The sequence below is a fragment of the Anomaloglossus baeobatrachus genome, chromosome 1 (genome assembly GCF_048569485.1).
Source record: "Anomaloglossus baeobatrachus isolate aAnoBae1 chromosome 1, aAnoBae1.hap1, whole genome shotgun sequence".
Taxonomy (NCBI): Eukaryota; Metazoa; Chordata; class Amphibia; order Anura; family Aromobatidae; genus Anomaloglossus; species Anomaloglossus baeobatrachus.
Window position 1 is genome coordinate 212,305,658 of NC_134353.1, and position 13,713 is coordinate 212,319,370.

Consider the following 13,713-nt stretch of genomic DNA (forward strand, 5'->3'; position numbering starts at 1 on the left):
TTATGTTTTGATCTGACACTCTACAATGGGGCCATTTGTCAAACACATTGAAAATTCTACAATGTTGTAGGTAGTCAGGATAGCCCGTTGACAAGCACGTAAACTGGGGAAATATAGGAGAAACATGATGATGCATAAGTTTTCTTGATAAAATACATTACCCCTTGATTCAATGGCATTGATACAATTTTTTACAACTGCAAATCCATGTTGATCTAGCTGAGCACCTAAACAGAAACAAAGAAATGTAAGAGTTGGTAGAAAGGAAAAAAATAAGAAAAATAAGACTTAACTTTTTTTGTATTCCTCCACATACTAGGCATTTTATACCATGTTTTATTACAACTAACTAATGAGGATATGCTACCATTAAAGTACGTTACCAACGTAAAGTGAATCTGTCACAAGGTTTTTGCCACCTAATCTGAAAGCAGCATAATAAAGGGGCAGAGATTCCAGTGATTCCAGTGATGTGTCACTTTCTGTCTATCAGAAGGAGCCATTTATAACCCCGCTCCCCCACCATTCATTGGCAGAAGTACAATATAGGCCAAGCCCACTTCTGCCATTAGAGGAGATAAGTGATCTAAGGTGTCCCCGGAAGTGGGAGATGGCCGATCGATTCCCTGCTCCTTCATTCAATTGTATTTGAATTTTTAAAAATACGAGCAGCACACTGGCACTACAGGGTGAGAGGAGCACTAGTCAGCTGGCTGCCCCGACGGGCCGCAGTGTGATAAGATCAGCTCATCATACTGCTGACAACACTGCAGTGCCATAAAGGAGGTGAAAACATCGGGGAAGGGGAAATATAGGGGAAGAAAACGTGATGCAAGCTATAGTATGGTGGCATTATGCAATGTTCTAAAAAGATAAAGGGGTCCTTGCATCTCCAAGATCCTATCTTAACATGTAGTAGGTATAATATTATTATTATTATTATTATTAGCAAATACCTTTAATTAGAAATGTAGTATAGTTCTTCTGATTCACTGTGTCATTATCGAATGCTCAGGGCATTGCAGGACCACAACCATGCATATAGTCACAGCCAGTAAGTTGCTAGTGGTCATAAGCATGGATATCTAAGGTCGTTCAATGCCCTTAGCATGAGGTAAGGACATCGTGAATCAGAAGAACTATACTACATTTCCAATTGGAGGCATTTGCTACCATTACTATTACACTGACTATATATTTGGATAAGATCTTGGAGAATGGAATAACCCTTTAATTTCTGTGGAAGCACAACTGCATAAACTGTTATTGGCAGGAGGAAAAACCGTATATTACACATACAGTGCACACCAATGGGTCTATTTCAATGAAAGTGCAAGTGGACCAAAGGGAAATAAATCCTTTAAAAACTAAGAAGAAAATATGATGCATGAAGATAGGGTTAGCAATAATTCAACACCAAAAACCTAAACTGAGAGAAAAAGCATGGCAGAAAACAAAAAGCAATATAAAGTACTGCATAATGCCAAAAAGGTGAGTGCATCTACCAAGGTTCATGGAAATTAACTTTTACCCGCAAGATAAAAGGGACACACTGCGGTTTGTAAAAAACACAACGCATCTCCGTTTACGCAGCGTTAAAAAGAAGTACAATGGACATCACATTTCTACTAATCCCATCCACTTTGTTGGTACTGTAAAACGCTTTGTTTTTTGATGCAGCCAACAAATGTGGGTAAAACTCATCGTGGGCACAAACCTCAAGTCTCATACATGGCCGACAAGTATCGGGCACCTGTCCTATTGGCTAGAAATGCTTGCACGATACCTGCTGATACCTGGCATGTACCCAACAGATACTGCTATCTCAGTAGCTCCTCTAATCACCGAATGTAAAAATGAGAGACGTTGGATAATCCCACCACATCCCATTAAAACTGTGACCATAGGTTGGGAACACCGGACACTACGATCTGGTTATTCTGACAAATAAAACCGCACTCATTTTGTTTGTTTCGTATGGTTTTAATAAGTTTACTGGTTGTGACATGCCCTGTGCATAGTGGGCATAGAACTGCAAACCCTGAAAGCCATAAATGCATTTATATTCAGTGTAAAAACTTGCCCAGTTATACCAACCTCCCTCTGATCTTGTCGTAGATCTGCTAAGGCTCAGAAATCTCTGCAATTAGAAAGATAAAAAGATCAGGTACATATTGCAGGTACAGCTATGCATTTCAAATGGAAAAAAAAAAAAAAATCATAATCTGGCTTGAAATAAGCACATACATTAAAGTGAACCTGTCAGGTGCTATATGCACCGAGAACCATGAGCAGTTCTGGGTACATATTGCTAATCCCTGTCTAACCGTCCCTGTATACACAAGCATAGATAAAGAGATCTTTAGAAAAAGTATTTCTAAAGATCCTTTATGATATGCTAATGAGGCCAGGGACTATTCGTAAGGGTGTTAGTTCCTGCACTCATTCCACCCTCTTAGCATGTTAGCATACCCACAGGGGCATGCTATTATGCAATTCAATGCCCATGGGCCAGCATCATCATTGGCAGTGACGCACATACCAGTGTCTGTTGCACCGCCTCAGACGCTGAGCTTAGGGTCAGTGCGCATGGATCAAAAGTCCTCGCACTTCCAGTCATATGCATTAGACCTCTCTGAAGCTGGGACCCAGCTGGACCATGGGCATTGAATAGCATGTTAGCACACTCCTGTGGGCATGCTAACATGGCGGAATAAGTGCAGGAACTAACACCCTTGCAACTAGGCTCTGCGCTCTTTAGCATATCATAAAGGATCTTTAGAAATACTGTTTCTAAAGATCTCTTTATCTATACTAGTGTACACAGGGACGGTTATGCAGGGATTAGCAATATGCACCCAGAACTGCTCCTGGTTCTGAGTACATATTGCACCTGACAGGCTCCCTTTAAGTTTACAAAAAATCCAGCAATATACTCAAAGCATCAGGACATATCAAACATAGAAAGACCAGAAGAAAAGAAAAAAAAACAAGAAAAGAAATGGAATGATGAATTGGAAAAAAAATACAGATGCATTTCACACAAATGTTTTAGTACTCATTAAATTCAAGACAGGAATGTAGAAAAGAATCAAAGCACTTTCCATCGCAGGATGTTTGGGGTTAGGCAACTGAACGTACAAAGCACAGTGTACATTTTTATTAATATTATTATTATAGCGCCATTTATACCATTTACCATTTTACAAGTAAAAAGGGCACACAAAAAAAACAATTACATTTTCAATGTTTCTTCAGAATTTCAATTGAAATTGTAACAGGATTTTAGGAAATCAAGAAAAATAGTTCTATACTTTAATTGATACATCACTATATTTCACTATACAAACTGAGATTAATAAAGCGATCTCTTAGAACTAAATCCAACTTGCATGCTTACTTTGATTATGAATATCAGAATAAAGTGTAAAATTAATTTTGAAAATTTAAACTTCGATTTTTCCCACTCCGTTTGGTTGACAGCTCCTCAGTGTCCCTCCTCACTGCTGTGATCGCACACTGCTCAGTACAAGCTGCAGCTGTATGTCAGACAGAGGGCTGAAAATATTTCAAAAGACTGACCTGCACATCCTACAAGTGTGTATAGGTGCCAGCTGAAAAACCTAGCAAATACAAAATTGATACAGCCGCACACTAAATGCCATCAATGTATAAGGGAACTCTGGTACTGCATTACTGCTATATGAAAAAATGAGATTTTTAGTTTATGAATTGGCCAATGCATGTAAGCCCGGAAACCAACGGCAAGGTAAATCTCAATAGGGTAATAGAACAAATTGTGTAACAACCTGTACCGTTGATTTTCTTCTAAGTGCACCAATACTCTACATGTAATTGGGAACTAAATTTTAGGCACAATTGAAAGCTCAGAAGGGAAGATGCGCCATATTATAATGCAGTTTGCTGTTAAGGTTTGCAGGTGCCATGTCACATGGGCAGAGCCCCTGAGGTGCTAGAATAGCAGAACCCCCACAAGTGACCCCATTTAACAAAATGTACCTTTAAAATGAATTAATCCAGGGTTGCAGTGATCATATTGACACCACAAGTCTGTCACATAATTTTATACCATTGGGAGAGTGACAATAAAATAATTACATTTTACAAAAAAAAAAAAAAAAGCTTAATTTTAACTGCAGATTTTACATTTTTACATGGGAAAATGGGGAAAAATGCAACAAATCTGTCACACAATTTCTGCTGAGCGTGGCAATACCCCATACGTGGCTGCACAGTACTGTTTAGCCACACAGTGAGACTTGCAAAGAAGCGCTATTTGACCTTTGGAGCTCAGATTTTCCTAGAATAATTTGCGGACTCCTTATACAGAGGCCCTGAGTTACAGAAGAGCAGTGTCTCCATTTTGGAAATGACACTAGTCTCAATTTATCCACAGATGTAGTGACTATTTTGGTTCCATGTCTGTTTTCCAGAAATAAGCAGCAATGTACGTTGCTGAGTGAAAATTGATAAATCTGTCATTGTAGTGTTCGTACATTATACAGTGCCTATAGATTGTGCAGAGGTCGTGTTTCTGGAGACACGCACCAGGTAAATTAAGCGAGCTCTCCTCACTATAGAAATCTGAAACAATGTTACCTGCAGTTTAGGTACACTGTGAGGCTCAGAAGGTAGGGGGCATTTGGATTTAGAAGCACAACTTTTCTTGGATCTTTTTTTGGAGAAGCTATAGTGCTTTTCCAAAGCTTTTGGGTTAGCAGTAACATGGAAGTCCTATATTTCCATTGACAAATGACAGACCTGAGAGGAGGTTTTTTTTATGCATGTGCAATGAGTTGATGTTGTTATTGGAAACATTTTCCATGACAGTTTGAATCACATTTATCCTGTGCTCTATGCTGAGCCCTTACTTTGGGTTTACATCTAAAATCTCCAAATTATGTGATTCAGAAGACAGCCACGAGAGAGCCATACACTATATTGAGGCAGCAGAGACACTCTGGACTCCGTCTAGCCTTTGTTCAGTGATGTGCATCTTTTTAGAAGTGTGTACAATACTATCGTTGACCATAGTTTATCAACGTTTAAAAAGAAAACAAAACAAAACGGACCCCGCTGGATTATAGGCCAGAGAGTCCACAGTGTCTCCAACTGCCTCATTATGGTGAATGTTCCATCAGGGGTTCCATCTGAGTCACGTATATCAAAGATTTACAAGTAAACCCAGGTGTAAGTGCTCAGCGAAGAGCACAGGATAAACGTGACCTGAGCCTTACGGCGATTTTTGGTAGGGAGAATAAAAAAAATCAACAGCAGGTGAAGAATTTATTTTTATGCCATTCATTGCGTCTAAGTGATAAGCCTGTTTTATTATTTAGGGTGGTGAGATTACAGGGACACCAGGTTTACAGTGGGTACAGAAAGTATTCAGACCCCTTTAAATTTTTCACTCTGTTTCATTGCAGCCATTTGGTAAATTCAAAAAAGTTATTTTTTTTCTCATTAATGTACACTCTGCACCCCATCTTGACAGAAAAAAACAACTCAGAAATGTAGACATTTTTGCAAATTTATTAAACAAGAAAAACTGAAACATCACATGGTCATAAGTATTCAGACCCTTTGTTCAGACACTCATATTTAAATCACACGCTGTCCATTTCCTTGTAATGGTAATCAAGATGGTTCTACTCCTTCATTGAAGTCCAGCTGTGTTTAATTAAACTGACAGGACTTGAGTTGGAAAGGCACACGCATGTCTAAATAAGACCTCACAGCTCACAGTGCATGTCAGACCAAATGAAAATCAGGTCAGAAGAACTGCCCAAGGAGCTCAGAGACAGAATTTCGGCAAGGCAAAGATCTGGCCAAGGTTACAAAAGAATTTCTACAATACTCAAGGTTCCTAAGAGCACAGTGGCCTCTATAATCCTTAAATGGAAGAGGTTTGGGACCACCAGAACTCTTCCTAGCCCTGGCCGTCCAGCCAAACTGAGCAATCGTGGGAGAAGAGCCTTGGTGAGAGAGGTAAAGAAGAACCAGAAGATCACTGTGGCTGAGCTCCAGAGATGCAGTAAATGGGAGAAAGTTCCACAAAGCCAAGTATCACTACAGTTCTCCATTATAAGTACATTATATGTACCAAATGTCCAACTGGGCGTCTGTATGTAGGGGAGACAGGACAACAGCTCAGGACAAGGATGAATTCTCACCGCCACACAATTAGAGAACAAAGGATAGATCTACCTGTGGCCAAACATTTTTGTAACCCAAACCACAGCATCACGGACATGAAATTGCTGGTATTGAAAGGAAATTTCAAGTCCCAGAGAGACAGGAGACTATGGGAATAAAAACCTATGATGACCTTTGACACACTCAGAGCAGGAATGAATGTGTCACATGGATTTATGTCTTTTTACATCAATTAAGAAAGGGGCTCCTCAGAGCATCTGGGGGAATCACAGCTCTGGACGAGACCCCAATCAGAGGACAATAAAACTTTCACACTGCTTATCTATGAACTGCTGCAATATTTATGGCCACAACAGTTTGTCCTCTTGCCACACTGATCGTTCTGGTTCACATAACTTGTCCTTTTTACTGCTCCATTCTATGTCCTGTTGTGTATAAATATGTGACTCTTCAGATTTTGTGTTCTACTGAGCCTGATGAAGAGACCTGCGTAGTCTCGAAACCTTGCTATTATTACCATCTTTTTAGTTGGCCATTAAAAGGTATCAACCACTGAAGACTCTCAGTTCTTTTAAACAATTTTCTTCAAAATAGGAAGTACAATACAAAATCATATTGTGGTACCGTGTTGGCCAGAAAAATCAATGTAAATACTTATGCCCCAAAAATTACAAAAGTATTGTAGAAGGTAAAGTGGTTGTCCCATACTTTTACATTGATGGAATATCCTTAGGATAGGTCATCAATGTCTGATCGTCCGGAGTGGCACCCTCACCCATCAGCTGCTCTGTCCCGGCGGCAGCAGCAGGCAGCCGGAAATGCTCAGATCCAGCATTACTCTGTCCTCTTATAGTGGCCACAGCCAGGTACTGCACATCCGCGTCCCATTCAGATCAATAAGAGGTGGATGTGCAGTACCTGATTGCGGCCACTATCAGAAGACTGGGTAGCGCCGGAGCTGAGTATATCCGGCTGCCTGCTGCCATCGTCTGCACTAAAAACAGATGATCGGCAGGGGCGGGGGGTGTTGGACCCCGGGCCAATAAGACATTGATGACCTATCGTAAGGATAGGCCATCAATGTGAAGGTAGTGGACAACCCCTTTAACACTTAGTGGCTAACCAGAAAAATTAAATTTGCAAGCTTTCAGAGCACAAATGCCCCTTCATCAGGCTGCTTTACAAATTAATTAGAGACAAAAACCAAAGGCATATGGCAAGGCTCATTAAAGAGTCAATATTGACTTTTAGAATTGATACTTCCAAAACGGTGGCATTAGAGTTTAAGTCCTCTTCCTCTCTGAAGAAACAATTTGCATTTTTAAAAGGACAGTTGTGCATGGGAAAAATTGGGTGATGCCTCCTAAAGATAAGACAAAGAAATCAAATTAAGGTTTTTGGTTACATGTGGTGGGAGTGATGGCTTAGTGATCTGGAGCTGGCCTGGATGAGGTGTGAAGTGTGTCCATGTGTCCATGTACGGAGTCATTTACAGATGTTAAAGTAAACCTGTCAGGTACAATATGCACCTAGAGCCATGAGCATTTCTGGGTGCATACTGCTAATCCCTGCCTAACCGTCCTGGTATACACTAGCATAGATAAAGGGATCTTTAGAAAAAGTATTTCGAAAGATCTTATCTTATGCTAATGAGTACTGGGACTAGTCCCAATGGCGTTCTATCCCCCGACTCGCTGCCGTCTTAGCATGTTCGCACGACCACAGGGGCATACTAAACATGCTATTTAATTCAGCATCACCAGTGGTGATGCGTGTACCTGTGCTTGCTGTGACTGCGCTTCTGAATGCCCGGCAGTTCCGGTCATGTGCAGTATGAAGCCGGGTGTACACGTCCCAGATTCAGAGAGGTCTACTGCGCATGACTGGAAGTGCCTGGCTTTCAGAAGAGCGTTGACACTGAGGGCTGGTGACGCTGCATTGAATAGCATGTTATTACGCCCACAGGGGCGTACTAACATGCTAAGAGGGCAGACTAGTCTGGGGATATAATGCCCTTGGGACTAGTCTCTGCACTCATTAGCATATCATAAAGAATCTTTAGAAATACTTTTTCTAAAGATTTCTTTATCTATGCTGGTATATACAGGGAAGATTAGGCAGGGATTAGCAGTATGTTCCCAGAACTGCTCATGGTTCTGGGTGCATATTGCACCTGACAGGTTCCCTTTAAATTGAGTACCATTGTCAAAGACTTGAACATCTTTATGAGCATACAGTCTCAGATTTTTCTCTGTCTTCCTTAGATTATATCCTTAAAATCTAAAAGGTAATTTTATCAATTCTATCATCAAAACAAGCAGACATAGGAGCTGTAGTAATTATGGCTATATCAGATTACGTCCAAAAAAAACACCGACCACTCTTGGATATAAAAAAAAAACAAACAAAACTACACTCTGCTTCAGGAAGATCCGCCAAAAAATACACAAAGGAACTAACATGTCATCAATGGATTCAAATCTATGCCATCTTCTCCATTAGACCAGACAATCACCAAACAGGTACCTTCTACATGTTACCCCAAATACATAAAGAAGGTAATCCAGGAAAACCTATCACCTCTGTAATTGGGACATTAACTGTGGAGTGGAGAACATTCTCAAACCCTTAATGAGGCAAACACCCAGTTATATTCAGGATTCTCTGCAAATTGTCAGCCCTGGGTCCTCTTCCAGAACATACATTAGCCACCATGGACATAGAGTCTCTTTACTCCAATATTCCTCATACAGATGGGATTATTGCATGCAAATATTTAAAAAAAAATAAAACAAATATGGTCCCGAAACCCGCCCGTCAGTTTATCAGGTTTGTACTCCATTCACAACTATTTTTCCTTTTGGATCGACTTATGTGAACAATATATGAGCAGCGCCATGGGTAGCAAAATGTCACCACAATATACTAACCTGTTTAAGGCTAAACTATAGGAGTAGGTTTTCTCATCTTGTGCTATTAAACCTCTAGAATACATCCGCTACATTGATGATCTGCTAATAATCTGGACAGGATGCAGATGATCTGCTTACATTCCACAATCACTTAAAGTTCCACCCAACAATCAAGCTCACCCTAAACTCCTCAAAGTCCCAAATACATTTTCTGGACATGACCAAATACATCAAAAGCAATACCAGAAAAATATCAATTTACAATAAACCCACAGGACATCAGGCATATCTGAGATGGAACAGCTTTCCTCCAAGTCAAAATATTTCCACAAGAAATATTCCCCTAACTACCACTTCCCATCTAAAAACTGCCCCTCAACTTAAAGGAATCTCTTTGTTAGAAGTGCCCTCGCATCACCTTCAGAAACAGGCACGTATTCCCTTGTAACAGCAAAAAAAAAAAATGCAGGACCTGTGCCCACATTTTACCAAAATATGTTTTGGTAATAAAGTTCTTGGTCTGCTCAAATGGCTCGTTTCAGTCTTTTACAGATGTGTGCGTCCTGCTCATTGCCTTTGGATTTTGACATTCATCTTTCTTCGATGATCTTTATAGTCTCTTTTGATAACCATGGCTGCAGGGGTCTCTTCTCCCTATTTGTCTTTCTGGCTTCCTCAGTAATAATAACCCTTATATGTGTCCATAATTCCTGTTATCTAGTCCATTTGCGCAGCTTCACTATAGTCTTTGCTGTAAAAAATGATAATCAGTTCCACAGTCAGCTTCTGACCTTGTTTTCATTGTAATGATTGACGACCTCAATCTTTGATGAGCATGTATTCAATCTGTTTCTTACAGGCCCCAGTTGGTTATGTCCATGTGTACAGTCTCAGTTTATGATTTTGGAAGAAGGTGTTCATGGACAGTTGATTTGTCATACAAAAGTCAATGAATCTTTCTCCAGCCTTGTTTTGTTCACAAAGTCCAAAGTTTCCAACAACTGTTCCATGTTTGCCGTGGCACACTTTGGCATTCAAGTCTCCCATTATAATGAGCAATGAGACTTCTTTTGGCATTTTGTCGATTTCTTCTTGAACTTGATTGTAGAATAGTTTAACGTCCTGCTCTGCGGTATCTGTTGTTGGTGAGCAGACTTGTATAACGGTGACATGAACTGGCGCTCCTTGTTGTCATATCAAGATGACAATCACTGACTGCATTGTACTTCAGGACCCACTGTTAGCTGAATATTCCCTTGAAGCATATGATTAGGGTATATATGGCCATATCATAGTCCTAGCCCATTACTTTATGATGACGGTGTATTTTTGCATATTTTTCCCCATACTTTAATATGATAATCAGACGCAGGAAACCTTTCCAACTTGCATAACCTAAAATAGTAGTAAACTGCTGTTACTGAGGAGATCAAGTGACCCAGTGCAGGATATTATCCACCTAGAATTATTTTTTTATCTAATACTAGGATATTTTTTATTTTATCTAAAAGGTCTTCAGATGAGCCATTTGATTCATAGGCATGACGAAACGCATTGAGACTAAATACTTGAGACTACTATCAGTCATCATAATTGTATTAGTAGAAATTAGTTTTAAATAGATTTCAGATTGATTGAAATAGAGAATACTTTTTTGAATAAATTAGTCACTTTCCGGACGATATACTGGGGTGAATTACGCAGTGCACTCTTGTATTAACATTTGAGATTATCATAAATATATACAGTGTTAACATTATCCCTTTTCAGTGAATGTATGAACGTAAAAATTAGCTGCATTTCTGCAATTTTCCAACATAAATGTTTAAATTTTGTCCCCTTTTTCGTAACATCGGAGTAAAAACTTTGTCAACATTCATAGCTTTATTTTTTATTGTTTTTTTAAGTTAGGCAAGTAACAGAATTGTAAATGTGATATGGGAACTCCCAGCATAAATAGATATACATTTTATGGTGAACATCTAGGCAAGAACAACTGCTCTCTTGGCTGCCTTTTCTCGGGAGACATTCCATTCTCGGTCTAATAGCTGGTACTTGAGTAAACTGGTACTACTTTTATCACATTGTTAGCGATTTGAGGCGAGTAGTCTCAGCACCCTAAACCGCACTATTCAAAGCTCTTGACAAAGTTTTCTAACAGTGCAGTTACCCTTTAAAATTAAACTATTATTTACCTGTAAAACAGCTACTTCATACTGATAATCCATGTATACAGGAAAACCAGCTCACCCAGTGGAGATAATCCCAGACGGTGCACGGAAGGGAGGCCACTCCTAGATCCAAGTGAAGAAAACTCCAGCATCCAGTCCAGATAGTAAAATTAGTTCTTTTCTTTATTAAATTTTCATTAAAAAAGCCAACAATATGGCGTGGTGCCAACCATACAGGAAAAGACGCGTTTCGGACGTCGCAGTGTCCTTTATCACATGATCACGTGATCAAGGACGCTGCGACGTCCGAAACGCGTCTTTTCCTGTATGGTTGGCACCACACCATATTGATGGCTTTTTTAATGAAATTTTAATAAAGAAAAGAACTAATTTTACTATCTGGACTGGATGCTGGATTTTTCTTCACTTGTATACTGATAATGTAGTCCAATTTTTCATAGTACATTACAGATTAAAGCATTTGTTTCTCTTGTTTTACCATGGCCCCACATAAACGATATTTGAAATCTGAGCGGTAATTAAATATTACACAGTGCCTTGCACAATTATTCATATCCTTTGAACGTTGCCACATTTATTTATTTTTTCACGTTACACCTGCAAACTTAAATGTATTTTAATGGGGTTTTATGTGCCATACCAACACAAAGTAGCAAGTGTTAAAGCAAGAGAAGTGTTAAAGCAAGAGAAGTGTTAAAGGAAAATATAGGGTTTTCTAAATATTTTAAAAATATAAATCTGAAGATTGTGACGTGTATTTGTTTTCCCCGCTGTAGTCTGCTACCCTCTTAGGCTATGTTCACACAGTGCATCTTTTCTAATCACAGAGATGCAGCATTTTTGGCCCCAAAAAACGCTCAAAAAAGACAATCGCGACAAAAACGCATCAAAAAAGCATTGCGTTATTACCTTACCTTATTTTGCCCAATGCATTTTTTCAGTCAAATCTAATGACTAGAAGGGCTCAAAAATGCTGGAAAAACACAAAAAGAATTGACATGCTGCATCTTCAAAAACGCAAAAAACAAACAAAAAAAAAGCAAACAAAAAAGATGCACAGTGTGTGTACAGCAAAATAGATATCTCAGACTTTGCTGGTAGAAGGAAATGTATGCATTTTGGTGCATCTTTGGGACCTCAAAAACACACCGAAAGATGCACTGTGTGAACATAGCCTTAAAGGAAATCCTGAGTAACCAATTGCCTCCAGAAGTCACCTAATTATTAAAAGGAGTCCACCTGTGTGTAAAATATTTTCAATATAACTATAGCTGTTCTGTGAAGGACTCAGAGGTTTGTTTGAGAACATTAGAGATCAAACAGCATCATGCAAACCAAGGAACACACCAGACAAGTCATGGACAAAGGATGTCAAAAAGACTAAAGCAGGGTTAGGGCCGTTTCATACATCCGGCATTTCACCAGATTACCGGATTCGGCACACTTCAGTACAGTGTAATACTGTACAATGGCATTGCGGCAAGCTCCGGTCACATGCTCCAGTCACATGACAGCATGTGACCAGAGCTTGCCGGGATGCCATTGTACTATATTGCACTGTACTGGAGTGTGCCGGATCCGGCAATCCGGCGAAATGCTGGATGTGTGAAACGGCCCTTAGGTGCTTAAAAAAAAAAAAAGAAGAAGAAAATAGCCCAAGCTCCGAACATCTCATGAAGTACTGTTATCATCCAAAAATGGAAGGAACATGGCAAAACTGCAAACCTGCCAAGACACATCTGTCCACCTAAACTGACAACTCAAGCAAGGAAAACACCAATTACAGAGGCACCAAGAAGCTCATGGTTGCTCTGGTGGAGTGGCAGAGATTCAGAGGGGAAGTAGGACAGTTTGTCCATATGGCAACTATTAATAGCACACTCCACAAATCTGATCTTTAAGGAAGAGTGGCAAGAAGAAAGCAATTTTTCAAAAAGCCATCAGTTGTCATGTTTGAACTTTGCAAAAAAACACATAGGGCAATCAGTGGCAGACGATGCTCTGGTCAGATAACGCCAAAGTAGATTTTTTTGGGCTAAATACAAAATGCTATATATGTTGCGGAAAACTAACACTGCACATCACCCTGAAAACACCATCCCCACCATCAAAGATGGTGGTGACAAAATCATGATGTGGGGATACTTTTCATCAGCAGGGACAGGGAACCTGGTCAGAGGTGATGAAAAGATGATTGTAGCTAAATATAGGGCAATCCTGGAGGAAAATCTGTTATAGCCTTCAAAAGACTTGAGACTAGAGCATGGGTTCATCTTTTAGCAGGTCTACAACCCTAAACATACTGCCAGAGCTACAATGAATGGTTTAGATCAAAGAATATTCACATGTGTTTGAATGACCCAGTTAAAGTCCAGACTAAAATCCCATTGGGAATCTGTGGAAAGGAATCAAAATTGGTCTGTGTGCCCACA

The 13,713-nt window shown here is 39.7% G+C and overlaps 1 protein-coding gene across 1 annotated transcript in view; it reads right to left on the bottom strand.

Moving 5' to 3' along the window:
• The window catches only part of ARHGAP10 (Rho GTPase activating protein 10), a 363,870-nt gene that overhangs the window by 180,112 nt on the left and 170,045 nt on the right, over positions 1 to 13,713 (bottom strand). The window contains exons 12-13 of the mRNA XM_075348016.1: positions 2,098 to 2,140; positions 162 to 227 (exon numbers count right to left, since the gene is read on the bottom strand). Coding sequence (XP_075204131.1) covers positions 162 to 227; positions 2,098 to 2,140 — 109 coding nt within the window. The remainder of the gene's footprint in view (positions 1 to 161; positions 228 to 2,097; positions 2,141 to 13,713) is intronic.